General features: G+C 37.5%; 1 protein-coding gene across 2 annotated transcripts in view; it reads left to right on the top strand.

Annotated features, from left to right (window-relative positions):
* The window catches only part of LOC589850 (dynein heavy chain 1, axonemal), a 76,025-nt gene that overhangs the window by 48,796 nt on the left and 14,700 nt on the right, over nucleotides 1-12,529 (top strand). For both annotated transcript variants that reach the window (XM_030984574.1, XM_030984575.1), the window contains 14 exons: nucleotides 435-606; nucleotides 1,294-1,485; nucleotides 2,361-2,480; nucleotides 3,469-3,645; nucleotides 3,882-4,073; nucleotides 4,838-5,005; nucleotides 5,727-5,918; nucleotides 6,523-6,654; nucleotides 7,328-7,573; nucleotides 8,958-9,107; nucleotides 10,183-10,343; nucleotides 10,612-10,837; nucleotides 11,322-11,517; nucleotides 12,132-12,283. In XM_030984574.1, the coding sequence (XP_030840434.1) occupies nucleotides 435-606; nucleotides 1,294-1,485; nucleotides 2,361-2,480; nucleotides 3,469-3,645; nucleotides 3,882-4,073; nucleotides 4,838-5,005; nucleotides 5,727-5,918; nucleotides 6,523-6,654; nucleotides 7,328-7,573; nucleotides 8,958-9,107; nucleotides 10,183-10,343; nucleotides 10,612-10,837; nucleotides 11,322-11,517; nucleotides 12,132-12,283 (2,476 nt within the window). The remainder of the gene's footprint in view (nucleotides 1-434; nucleotides 607-1,293; nucleotides 1,486-2,360; nucleotides 2,481-3,468; nucleotides 3,646-3,881; nucleotides 4,074-4,837; nucleotides 5,006-5,726; nucleotides 5,919-6,522; nucleotides 6,655-7,327; nucleotides 7,574-8,957; nucleotides 9,108-10,182; nucleotides 10,344-10,611; nucleotides 10,838-11,321; nucleotides 11,518-12,131; nucleotides 12,284-12,529) is intronic.

Here is a 12,529-nt window from a genome sequence, read left to right as displayed (position 1 = left end):
TCATCAAAGGAGATGTAACACACTCTGTTCATAAAACTGTTCCTTGATGTTGTCCTTAATCTAAAGCACATTTAGTGGGTATCATACTCAGTGCTGTTATTTAGGACACATTTACAGTGATAAATTCATTTGAAGTACCAGTTTCATTTCGTAATTGCCATGTAGGGTGTAAAGGTCAGTTTTTACTAGCCAATAATAAAAAAGAAATGAGTTTAATTGTGAATATCATTTTGAAATAATTTAAAAAAATTGTTTTAACATCAAATGCAAACGCCTAAACTCCACATACTATACAATTCATTTGGACGAAAGTACAGTAGTTAAATGAATCTGAAGAGGACTTGCATAATGTATAAAGACTGAGACTCACTAATCACAGAACTGATATCACTAAGAATATAATTGTGTAATGCAACCCTATTTGTTCTCTCTAGTCCCATTGGTGAGGTCTTCCGAGCCCGTCTGCGTCAGTTCCCATCCTTGGTCAACTGCTGTACCATAGATTGGTTCAGTGAATGGCCAGATGAAGCCCTGCTCTCTGTAGCCAGGAACTTCCTCAATGACATCCCGGATCTAGATGAAGGTCCAGAGATTGTAGATGGTCTGGTAGGTTTTTTAATTGTTGTTCCATACTGCATTATGATATATTGGTAAAAGTTCTTGGCTTTCATATGAGAGGTCCCAGGTTCAAACCTTGCTTGGTGCCTACCAAAAAACAAAGGAATTAAATTAAATTAAATTAAATTATTTGTATGCGCCTTGAGCATCTCTAGAGATGGATATGTTGCGCTTTATAAATATTGTTATTATTATTATTATTATTATTATTACATGTACATACTTCAAGGAGGTGTTTTGCCCATATTTGATATTATATGTAAAGGGGTGTTGGATAGATGTAATTCTTCCTTTTAATGCTGCTATATTTGATTTGATTTTTACCTTACATTGTTCATTAGCTTAAAGTAGGAAGCTTTGCCTCATCTAAAAAACACCATTGAACTATACTTTTATGCTATCTCATGCCTCTTATTCTGTTATGAAATTCAATGGAAAGTGTTTTTCTTCCGGTTTACATTATGATTTGCATCTGAATTCTGAAGTCCTACTCAGAGCCATCTGTACACCAAGTTTGGCCAAGTTGGTTTCTCTTGGTCCAAACAAAGCAGCATTTTGTCATATTGTGGTCACTCAACTCGAAACAGGTTGGCCAAACTCTCCCTATATATTAATGGCTTTGGTCTTACTTAAGCTTTCAAATTCTCTTGATCTATTCCATACTGTTTACTACAGGTCAGAATGTGTGTGGTGGTCCATCAGTCTGTTGCTACCAAGTCCATTCAGTTCCTGGCTGAGCTTTCCCGTCATAACTATGTGACGCCCACCAGCTATCTGGAGCTGCTGGGTATCTACGGCAAGCTGCTGGGGCTCAAGAAGAACGAACTGAAGACGGCCAGGAACCGCACCAAGACTGGTTTGGATAAGGTAAGATGTCATTGTTGACACAAGAAACGTTTGCATGTTCATAGCTATATAAGTTATATTTTTGTGATAGTAATATGTACAGCGCCATGAGCATCAAAGCTAAATATCCATATTATTATTATAGCTGGCAGTATATTAATGTAGGAAACCACGCATTTAATATTCTTCCGAGTCCTTTCATAGTTTCCAAAGCCAATTAGTTGCTTATACATTGAAAACTGTCAATGAAATAGATTTACATGAAATCAAAATTTCAAGTAGTTGACAAAACCTTAAAGAGCTCACGCAGTAGTGAAAGTAGATTTATCTGCTTTTATCGGTTTTAGTTGATGATCATCAAGATACTCCCAGATAAAGTAATTCTTGAATTTCCATCTCTTCTGATAGCTCCTGAGGACAAGATAATTATCATTGTAACTTCTGTTTTATTTTTGTAGAGTAGCTCCAGTTATTTTCTTATGCAAGATATTTCAGAATATGATTTTGAGTTGTAAGTATTCTTGAATGTCCATCTCATCTGGTAGCTTCTGAGGACAAAATACTTATCATTGTAAGGTCTGTTTTATTCTTGTAGAGTAGCTCCAGTTAATTTCTTAGATGTTGGTGATGGTGGTTATTTTACCTGACTGCTAAGAATGCATAAATGCTTGTAAGTAAGCAATCAGACGGCCGACAGATTTAGGTCCTCTCCGAGGGACCCGGTAATGAGGATTATCGGTAATGCCTTACCAAAGGGCACTAGCGCATCGACTTGGTCTCGAACCCGGGTCACCGGAATACGAGACCACTGCTCTACCAACTGAGCTATCGCGCCTCCTATTTCAGAATTTGAATTTGAGTTGTAACTATTCTTGAACTTCCATCTCTCCTGGTAGCTCCTGAGGACAGCGGATGACGTAGCAGCCATGCAGGAGGAGCTGGAGACCATGCAGCCTATGCTAGAGGAGGCATCCAAGGAGACCTTGGTCACCATGGAGAGAATCAAAGTGGATACCGTAAGTCATGTGACCAAGTTAAAGCCCCACTACACTCCTTATAGCTACTTGCGCCCTCTATATAGCAAATAATGCCTGATCGGTGCCTGTTGGTCCCCCATGATCCTCTTTTTCTTATGTTAATTGAGAGCTGATTTGATGAGATAAACACCTGTCAGTGACCTTGTTGGGTGGTCTAATCCCCCTTGTGAAGCTAGTACAGACAGGCTTTAATGGAAAATATTCTCTCTATTTTTAATGGACCTGAATTTCTCACCCTTTCAACCAACTAGATGCATGTAGTTATTGTTTCTATTTTGACCATAGATTGAAACCCTTGACTGCACACATTGATTAGAATATATTTTACATGGGTAAAATATGTGTGACATTGGGTGACTTAGGCAGTCCCTTTTTTTCCATTGGTGAACTATCGCAAAAGCCTGTAAAAAGTCTGCTATTTTCAACATCACTTTGATAACAAAATTATAATTGGACTGATGAAAGCACATTTTGCTATTAAAGATGATTGCTTTTTATCAGTTATCTTGTATTTTTTTTGTAGCCATATACTGCTCATGGATTCCAGGAATATCTTTATGTCAGGCATTTTGACATTAACTGTAATTCAATATTCAGCTTCTCTTCAAGTATATTATCTTCTCACGTGAATCAAGTCTCCAACTTTTTAATAACTGAAAGTCAAAGGGAGAGACATTTATTCTCACCGTTAATTCTTCCTTTGGCTATATATCACTGAAAAATCACTTTGAATTTGAAATTGACAATCCCTACAACTTTTGCTGGAGAGAGACAAGTGTAATTCAATATTCAGTTCCTCTTCAAGGAAATAAGCTTTTCACATGAATCCAGTCTTCAACTTTTGAATTACTAAAAGTTGAATGGAGAGACATTTATTCTCATCGCAATTTTCTATTCCTTTGTCTATATATCACTGAATAATCACTTTAAAGTTGAATTGACAATCCCTCTGAATTTTTATTTGCAGGTGAAAGCTAACGAGACGATGGAGCTTGTCCAGAAGGAGGAGCAGCAGGCCATGGCCAAGGCTAAGGACACCCAGGAGATTGCAGCCGATGCCCAGAGAGATCTGGATGAAGCTCTCCCTGCTCTAGATGCTGCCTTGGCCTCACTCAAATCGCTCAACCGTAACGACGTTGTAGAGGTTAGTGTGTATTACATGACTTTTACTTGGCTTTCTGGTGTACTTCAGGCCTGATAAAAACCTGATTTAAATCGGTTTCCCAATTTTTTTATTTTTTTTTCCTGATTTTTTCCTGTCTACAAAGGCCACTTTTGGTGTTTCCCTTGGGTGGTCACTAAAGACAGGTCTGACTGTACTTTTGAAGCGGGTCTTTATGTCTAGATAATTTCCTTCCGTCTCTTCCCTCTCAATGACAGGTCCGTGCTCTTCAGCGTCCACCCAATGGTGTGCGTATGGTGATCGACGCCGTCTGCATCATGAGAGGGGTCAAACCTAAGAAGGTGGCTGGAGAGAAGCCAGGTTCCAAGATCGATGACTACTGGGATGCAGGCAAGGGTCTCCTGCAGGACCCGGGCAAGTTTCTCGAGAGTCTCTTCGGATATGACAAGGTCAGTATCTTCAGCTGTAGCAATTCCCTGTTATGTTCGATATTTTGAAGTTACTGGGGGATGTTTCACAAAGATCCTAAGTTGAACTTATCTCTAAGTTGGACTTAAAAATTATGGAGAGCCATTTGTAGCCTTATACAGAGTTAAGCCTTTTGTCAACTCTGTATGTTACTAAGGCAGGCAGCCAGTGAAAATGAACTTGTTTAATGAAATTATGGAAATGCAAGCATTACTTTAAACTAACAGAACTTTGTTAGTCCTGGCTCAATTTTTCTGATTGAGGTGTCATATGAAAGGGCAGAAATTGAACTTTCTAGAAATGTGATTTTCTCTTTGAAATTCAGATACCGCCCGCCAAAAGACTTTTTGGTTTCCTCTCTTCAAATTGTTCTTAATCACTCATGCGTGAAATATGCATCAAATGAAAGAAGAGGATCTAAGCTTTACAAATATGTGTCATTTATTAATTATAATTGCAATTAAGTTATGATAAACATCGATAGTTCTCGGTCTTGTTTTTTGTGGGACGCACTGAATATTCTCCTGTAATGACACTAACAATGTAAGTTATAACACATACAAGACCCAGATATTTTAACAACAAAAATCTGTAAGAGGGGTATGGAAATTAGATTTTTGGTCTCTTATGTACATGTATGACTCTCCATTTAAACTGTACAATTGGAAGTGATATAATAATAGAATTTTGATGTACTTTTAATACATTTTTCACATTTTGTTTCCCCCTTTGATTGATTCTGTAGGATAACATTCCTGACTCAGTCATCACCAAGATCCAGCCATTCATTGACAACGAAGAGTTCACTCCTGCAGTCATTGCTAAGGTCTCCAAGGCCTGTACCTCCCTCTGCCAGTGGACCAGGGCCATGCACAAGTACCACTTTGTGGCCAAGAACGTGGCACCAAAGAGGGTAAGTAGTAGTGTATACCCTTGCTTCCTTTTGCTAAAACTCTTGTTTGTGTTTACTGATCCTCCTATTTCCGCTCCCCTTAATTCTCTCCGTCTGTCACCTCTGACTGATTATCTGATTGTCTGATTGTCTGTCTGTCTCTCTCTCTCTTTTATACACACTCTGAATATGTACATTTCCCTCTCTCTTCCTCTCTCATCATCTTTATCCTCACCTTTGTCCCCTTTTCCTGTCTCTCCATTACCCCTTTTTCTTATCTGACAGTGAATGCTTCATAGGAGATATATGCTGTAGAAATATGGTTTACTATGGTTTACTGCAACTGCAACTGCAAGGAAAAGGCGCTATATCAAATATCTTTTGGATTGGATTGGATTGGATTACCTTCTCGTTCTTCTTCTTCTTCTTCATCTTCTTCTTCTTCTGCTTTTTCTTCTTCTTGTTCTTCATCTTTTTGTTCTTCATCTTTTTGTTCTTCATCTTCTTCTTCTTCATCTTCTCATTCATTTTCTTCTCCTACTTCTTCTTCTTTTTCTTCTTTTTCTCCTTCTTCTTCTTCATCTTCTTCATCTTCTTCATCTTCTTCTTCTCCTTCTTCTTTTTCTCCTCCTTAATCTTATTATTACTATTATTGTTGTTGTTATTATTATCACTTTTGTTGTTATGATCAATACTTATCAATAATAAATAATCTTATTACTGCTTATCTTAATTCCCACAGGAAAGTCTGCGTCTGGCTCGAGAGGACCTTGAGAAGACCCAGCGCATCCTGGATGCCGCCAAGGCTAACCTGAGAGAGGTAGAGGAGGGCATCGCTACCCTCAAGGCCAAGTATGAGGACACCGTGGCCAAGAAGGAGGAGCTCGAGAACAAGTGTGATCTCTGCAAGGCCAGGCTTGTCAGGGCTGACAAGGTAGATACTAGCTGTCCTCCTCTTCCAGGGGGTGTTTCACAAAGATCCGAAGTCGAACTTATCTCTAAGTTGGACTTAACAATTATGGAAAGCTGCTAGCATCTATGAAAATATTTCATGAAAGTTATCTTAAAAAGGCATAAAATGTTAATACAAATCAATCATTTTTTCTATTATCAAGAAGATTTCATGTTCTTAATGTGGAATTTATTAAAAGTCTATAATACTTAAATTTTTGCTTTTAAATATATTTTATGTTAAGGCTACAAATGGCTCTTTATAATGTTTAAGTCCAACAAGTTTGACTTAGGATCTTTGTGAAACACCCCTCAGATCTGTCAAATATTATTTATACAAAAAAAAAAAAAAATATGGATGTGATAAAATGTCTAAATTTAAGTATACAACTCATGATATATATATATAAGAGGTCATTTTAAAATTATAACAAAAGTGGCCATGCTCTGTCAATGAAAGGAATCAGAAATGTGCCTGCCATTCTGAACTCTAAAAAGTTGCTTGCTCTTGGAGCAATGACTATTTCAGGATTAATTCCTGATAGTTTTTAGATGTGAATTTCAATTTCTCTGTGTTCTTTTCACAGCTCATCGGTGGTCTAGCTGATGAGAAGGGTCGATGGCAAGAGTCTGTTGACTTCTTGGAGAAGGTCATTAACCAGATCACAGGAGATGTGCTGATATCGGCTGGCTATATAGCATACCTGGGACCGTTCACAGTAGGTGTCATTCTTCATTATCTCTTTCCTCTAGCTCTCACAGCAGTGTTTGTATGGAAGAGTGTGCGTATAGTCAATATATTATGGATTATTTTCATGTAGATTGTGGACCTACATGTTAAATAAAATAAATAAAAAGTACATTTGAAAATTGTTATCCTTGATAGTTTTCAGATAGAATCAAGCTGGTAAAACAAGATCTTTCACTTAGAATTTTGAATGGTAATGTTTCTTTCTGTTATATTTAGATTTGGCAAATTATGTGATGCACTTTTACCCAAAGTTCTATGTAGTTCCAAATTTAAATAACAACATCTGGGCATGCAAAATAGTTATTTGTACCAAATTATGAAAAAGATTTGATGTCTTGTTTACTTTTTATTCCAAACTTTGAATTGATTATTATACCTCAATGAGATAATAATAGTCTTTACGCTATATAACTCATCAGTAGTAATGTACATGTATGAAAATTAACCATGGAGTATTAAACAATTTCTTGCCATACACCGTACATCTCTCTCTCCTCTCTCCTCTCTCTCGTCTCTCTTTCCTTCCCGCTTTCCCTCTCTCTTTCCCTCATTCCCCTCTTTCCGTCACTCCCCTCTTTCCGTCACTCCCCTGTCTTCCTCTCTCGTTCATTATCTTGCACTCTCCCCCCTCTCTCTCACAGGGTGAATACCGAGCATCCCTCTCAGAGGAGTGGCAGTCTAAGTGCGGTGAATACCAGGTGCCTTGTACGTCCGACCCTGGCTTCATCCAGGCCTTTGGGGACCCTGTCAAGATCAGGACGTGGCAGATTGCTGGTCTCCCCCGTGACAATCTCTCCATAGAGAATGGTGTCATCATGCAGTTCTCACGTCGCTGGCCGCTCTTCATTGACCCCCAAGGTCAAGCCAACAAATGGATCAAAGCAATGGTAAGAATTAGATAGTGGGTCTGTCCTCATCAGCTCTAGATTACCAAATAGCCCGCTATTTCTGATTTGGGAAATAATCCAGAAGTTACAAATCGCATCTTCATCAGCTCGAGACTCAACCTCGAAACTTGAAACTCGAGCTTGAGATATTTTGCTCAGCATTCGCGCATAGTGCGAGTCTTCAGGCTGGTAAAGACACAACGTACAAATACCGGGATATTTTGCAAACTAGCCCAAGATATCTTGGGGTGATTTTCTCCACCAAATATCCTACTAATTGCAACTTCCAGCTGATGAAGACGCAAATTAACTGGATAATTTGCGATCGGGATAGTTGAAATAGCGGGATATTTAACAATCTCGAGCTGATGAGGACAGGCCTAGTGATGATTTTTTTCTTCTTCACTCTACCTACTTCTGCTTTGGCCTCAAAGATAGGCACAGAGAGGACCCATGATTGGTAGTCCCATAATTTCTTTTGTATACACTTGGTAACTGAAGATTTTGCATCATACCAAAGGGAAGTAGCTCATCAATTTGATTTTGAACCTAGGACCTCCTGGTTATGTCTCCATTTTTCTACCACTAAGCCATCATGCCTTGCTATGACAAAACCGTCAAATGTCACCTTGAATTTTTTTTGGTATACTGATACATAATGTACTACTCATTGAAAGTGACACATACCAAAACCTTTTCTGCCTAAAAGCTAGATATACTATCCCCAACTTTTTACATTCTTCTTTTCTGGGCTTTAATGACTTTGTCCAGACTGATAAGAGAGTATTACATAGTGATCAAGCCTTATAAGTTCTCAGTAAACGTGCTACAAATTTTTGTTAGTGTAGATTTGACTTTCAACTCTGAGCCTTTGAAGCTACTAATATTCTTGCTTGTGAATTCATTCAGTACTAATTTTTTATGGTTCCTTTGTAACTTCAACCGATAAAATGTGGAAAGGAAAAACAGTGTTTAAAAGCATTGTTTAACAATGTTAAATCTGAGGTGCACGGCCCTACGTGTTATCAGCGTCTGTGATATGGTGTAATATTGAAGCCCTAAAAAAATATGGCCCTTCAAAATCATCAAGAAGTGCCCCCAAAAATTTAAAATCTTTGAGTGACCGGTTTTACCATACTTGTTTTCCCATTAGACTGTAGTGTTATGAATACCATTAGGAAAACGCAAAATTTGGTTTCTATTTCCAATCATAAATATCTTAATAATCAGACAGGCGATCAGCTTGTAAAATACATGGGGTTCCTGACTGACTTAAAGGTTTATAATTATCATTGCAGCATGAGCTAAATCCCGGATTTTGTTACAGAATCTGAGACAAAGTTACTGGATCCCTTTAATGACAATCTCTCTGTTTTGTTTGCAGGAAAAAGACAATGGCATTGATATCATCAAGCTGTCTGATCGTGACTTCCTGCGCAGTCTGGAGAATGCTGTCCGCTTTGGCAAACCTTGTCTCCTGGAGAATGTTGCGGAGGAGTTGGACCCTGCCTTGGAGCCTATCCTCTTGAGACAGGTATATACCGAGAGATCTTTTCAGTAATTTTATGAACAGGGGGGTGTTTCACAAAGATCCTAAGTCAAACTTAACTCTAAGTTGGACTTAAACATCATGGAGAGTCACTTGTAGCCTTAGAATAAAATATATTCAAAAGCAAAAATTGAAGTATTTTAGATTTTTTTTAAATTCCACCTAAAGAACATAAAATCTCCTTGATAATACACAATATGAATGATTTCATCAACATTTTATGCCTTTTAAAATAACTTTTACAAAATATTTTCAAAGATGCTCACGGCTTTCCATAATTCTTAAGTCCAACTTAGAGATATGTTCAACTTTGGTTCTTTGTGAAACACCCCCCCCCCCCAGACCTTCTTCACCAATTTGCTCTTGACTAAATATAGTGAAAGAAACTTGTTAATACAGTGAAACCTGCCTATAAGGACTATCCAAGGGACACAAGAAAAGTGTCTCGGTTTATAGGCAGGTGATCTTTATGTACAGGTTCCTTTAGTTCATGTTCCAATAAGAAATCATTTTCAAAGGAAAGAAAAATGTGGTCTCTGTAGACAGGTGGTCTTTCTATACAGGTGGTCACTAAAGCAGGTTGACTGTAGTTGGAGTGCTTTCAGATGAATCTTACTTTGAAAGTCTCTTACAGGTTCAGGATTCTTTCTATATTCATGTTTAGCCTTGAAATAAGTCTATAATTGTTTCATTTCCTTATATGGTTGATGTCTTTAATATTGTACAGAAGGGATGATTGTAAAATGTTTCAAAAAAGTATCAGAGCATTGCATCTTTTTGAGGCTTAATAGATTTTTGCTTGTGTCACTTGATTTTTATGATGATTTGTTTATTATATTTTATTGAGATTGCATCAAAAATATTTATTTAACATCAATTTGCCAACATTTGTTGGCTGGTTCTTTGTTGAATAAAAACTGTTTTTCTCTTTAATGAGGATGGAAACTTGATTCTGGTAAATGTTACTTGACCTACATGATGATTTTGATGAATCATTGTGACTTCTATCTGAATGTCCTTTACTGAATCCAACCTTTCATCTTTGCCTCGATCCATACAGACCTTTAAGCAGCAAGGAAGCACCGTTATCAAGCTAGGAGATGCTGTCATCCCTTACCATGAAGACTTCAAGTTCTACATCACCACCAAGCTTCCCAATCCTCACTACACTCCTGAGGTCTCTACCAAGGTCACACTGGTCAACTTCACCCTGTCACCAAGGTAAGATCCTGGCCAGAGCTGCCGACCATTACGTTTTTCCTGAAATTATTCCATTTTTTTCTCCCAATTATGGTAGAAGGGGTACGTTCTTTCTTCATAATTTTTTTTTTTTTTTTTTTTTGCACGTAAATATTTAGCATTTGTTAGTTGTATGGAAGAGGGCCAAGATCTAGTACAGTGGTGCAGATGCTTGGATAAGTATCGGTGCAGCTAAATCCAAGATACCAAGTCTGATAGTCCAATTATATTTCAATTTAACCCTGTGCAGTGGTCTTGAAGATCAGCTCCTGGCCCGTGTGGTAGCTGAAGAGAGGCCTGATCTTGAAGAGGCCAAGAACCAGCTCATTGTGAGTAATGCCAAAATGAAGAGCGAACTGAAGGAGATTGAGGACAAGATCCTTGAGCGGCTGAGCTCGTCTGAGGGGAACCCAGTGGACGATGTGGATCTCATCCAGGTGTTGGAGGCATCCAAGGTCAAGGCCCAGGAGATCAAGGTCGGTAGCAATAAGATGTACTACGTAACTTGGGGTGTTTCAAAAAGATCCTAACTTGAACTTTGTAGCCTTAGAATAAAATATATTCAAAAGCAAAAATTCAAGTATTTTAGACTTTTTATAAATTCCACATCAAGAACATAAAATCTCCTTGATAATAGAAAATATGAATGATTTGAATCAACATTCTATGCCTTTTAAAATCACTTTTACAAAATATTTTCATAGATGCTAATGGCTTTCCATAAATGTTAAGTCCAACTTAGAGATAAGTTCACCTAAGGATCTTTGTGAACACCCCCCTGAGAGTGTATTCATTCATTGAACTCACACTGTAACTGCATAGTGGAACTTGTATATATTTTAACTCGAGCACCGACTCATGGATGGAATCTCAAATTAATTTTTAACCGGGGGGAAAAGGCGGTATATATAAATTGCAACTATTATTATTATTATTACTATAATTTCATCTATCTTTCAGGCTAAAGTGGTTGTTGCTGAGCAGACCGAGCGTGAGATTGACGAGACCCGATCTCAGTACATCCCTGTAGCTGTGAGGACCCAGCTTCTCTTCTTCTGTACCACAGACCTGGCCAGTGTGGATCCCATGTACCAGTACTCACTCGGCTGGTTCATCGGTATCTTCTTAGCTGGCATTGCCAATTCAGAGAGGGCTGGTAAGACTGCATATTACAATAATATTTATTTGTAAATTCTTTACAATTCAAAACCTTGAAAATTGTGAAGCAAGGTGAATTGGAATTAAAAATAGATGAGTGCTTTGACATTCTTCTTTTTAGAATCCAGGGCCTCGTTTTATAAAGAGATTGGATCAATCGCAACTTTTGTCCAATTGATTTCAATGGCAACAGTGTACGTAAGAGATAGAAGACTGCAAACTTGTGATTGGTTGGAGGACTTGCAATTGATTTGAATCAATCCCAACTCTTTATAAGACGGGGCCCAGGAGTTGTTATTTCTTTATTTATCATGTTATTTATCATAAATAAAGACGGGGAAAAGTGAAACGGTGAAAACAGTGAAAAGTGAAAACAGTGCACAGTGAAATACAGATCTTAACCATTTCAGGATGTGAAAATGATGTCAAAATACTAACGTTAAATCTGTTCCTATTTAACCTACTATTAATACTTCGCATATTCATTAGAGCCCTACTGCACTGAATATACTCTTTTGCACTTCTTGTATGTTTAGTATTGTCATGGGTAAGAAAATTTTTCTTTGATAAAATTTAAATCGTATAGTTTCCTTTATTTTCTTTTATGCACAGACAACCTGCCACAGCGTATCATCAACATCAATGAATATTTCACCTTCAGTCTCTACTCCAACGTGTGTCGTAGCTTGTTTGAGAAGCACAAGCTCATGTTTGCTTTCCTGCTCTGTGTCAGGATTCTACAGAATGAGGGAAAGATTAACATGGTAAGTAAAAAGAAGATACAAATGAGAAAAGAAGAAAAAAATCTTGAAGCAGTAGCAATTGTTTAAAAATCAATGTAGATAATTTATGTACATCAGAATGTGAAGTATATTAATGTTTAAATATGATAATAATGATGAGACTAATAATAATAATAATGATAATGACAATGACAATGATATTGAGAATGACAATGATAATGACAATAATAATGATAATGATAGTGATAATGATAATAATAACGATAA

This window comes from Strongylocentrotus purpuratus, unplaced genomic scaffold (genome assembly GCF_000002235.5).
Source record: "Strongylocentrotus purpuratus isolate Spur 01 unplaced genomic scaffold, Spur_5.0 spur5_scaffold_14, whole genome shotgun sequence".
NCBI lineage: Eukaryota > Metazoa > Echinodermata > Echinoidea > Camarodonta > Strongylocentrotidae > Strongylocentrotus > Strongylocentrotus purpuratus.
Note: the sequence above shows the minus strand (reverse complement) of the source record. Positions and strands in the feature narration are given on the sequence as shown.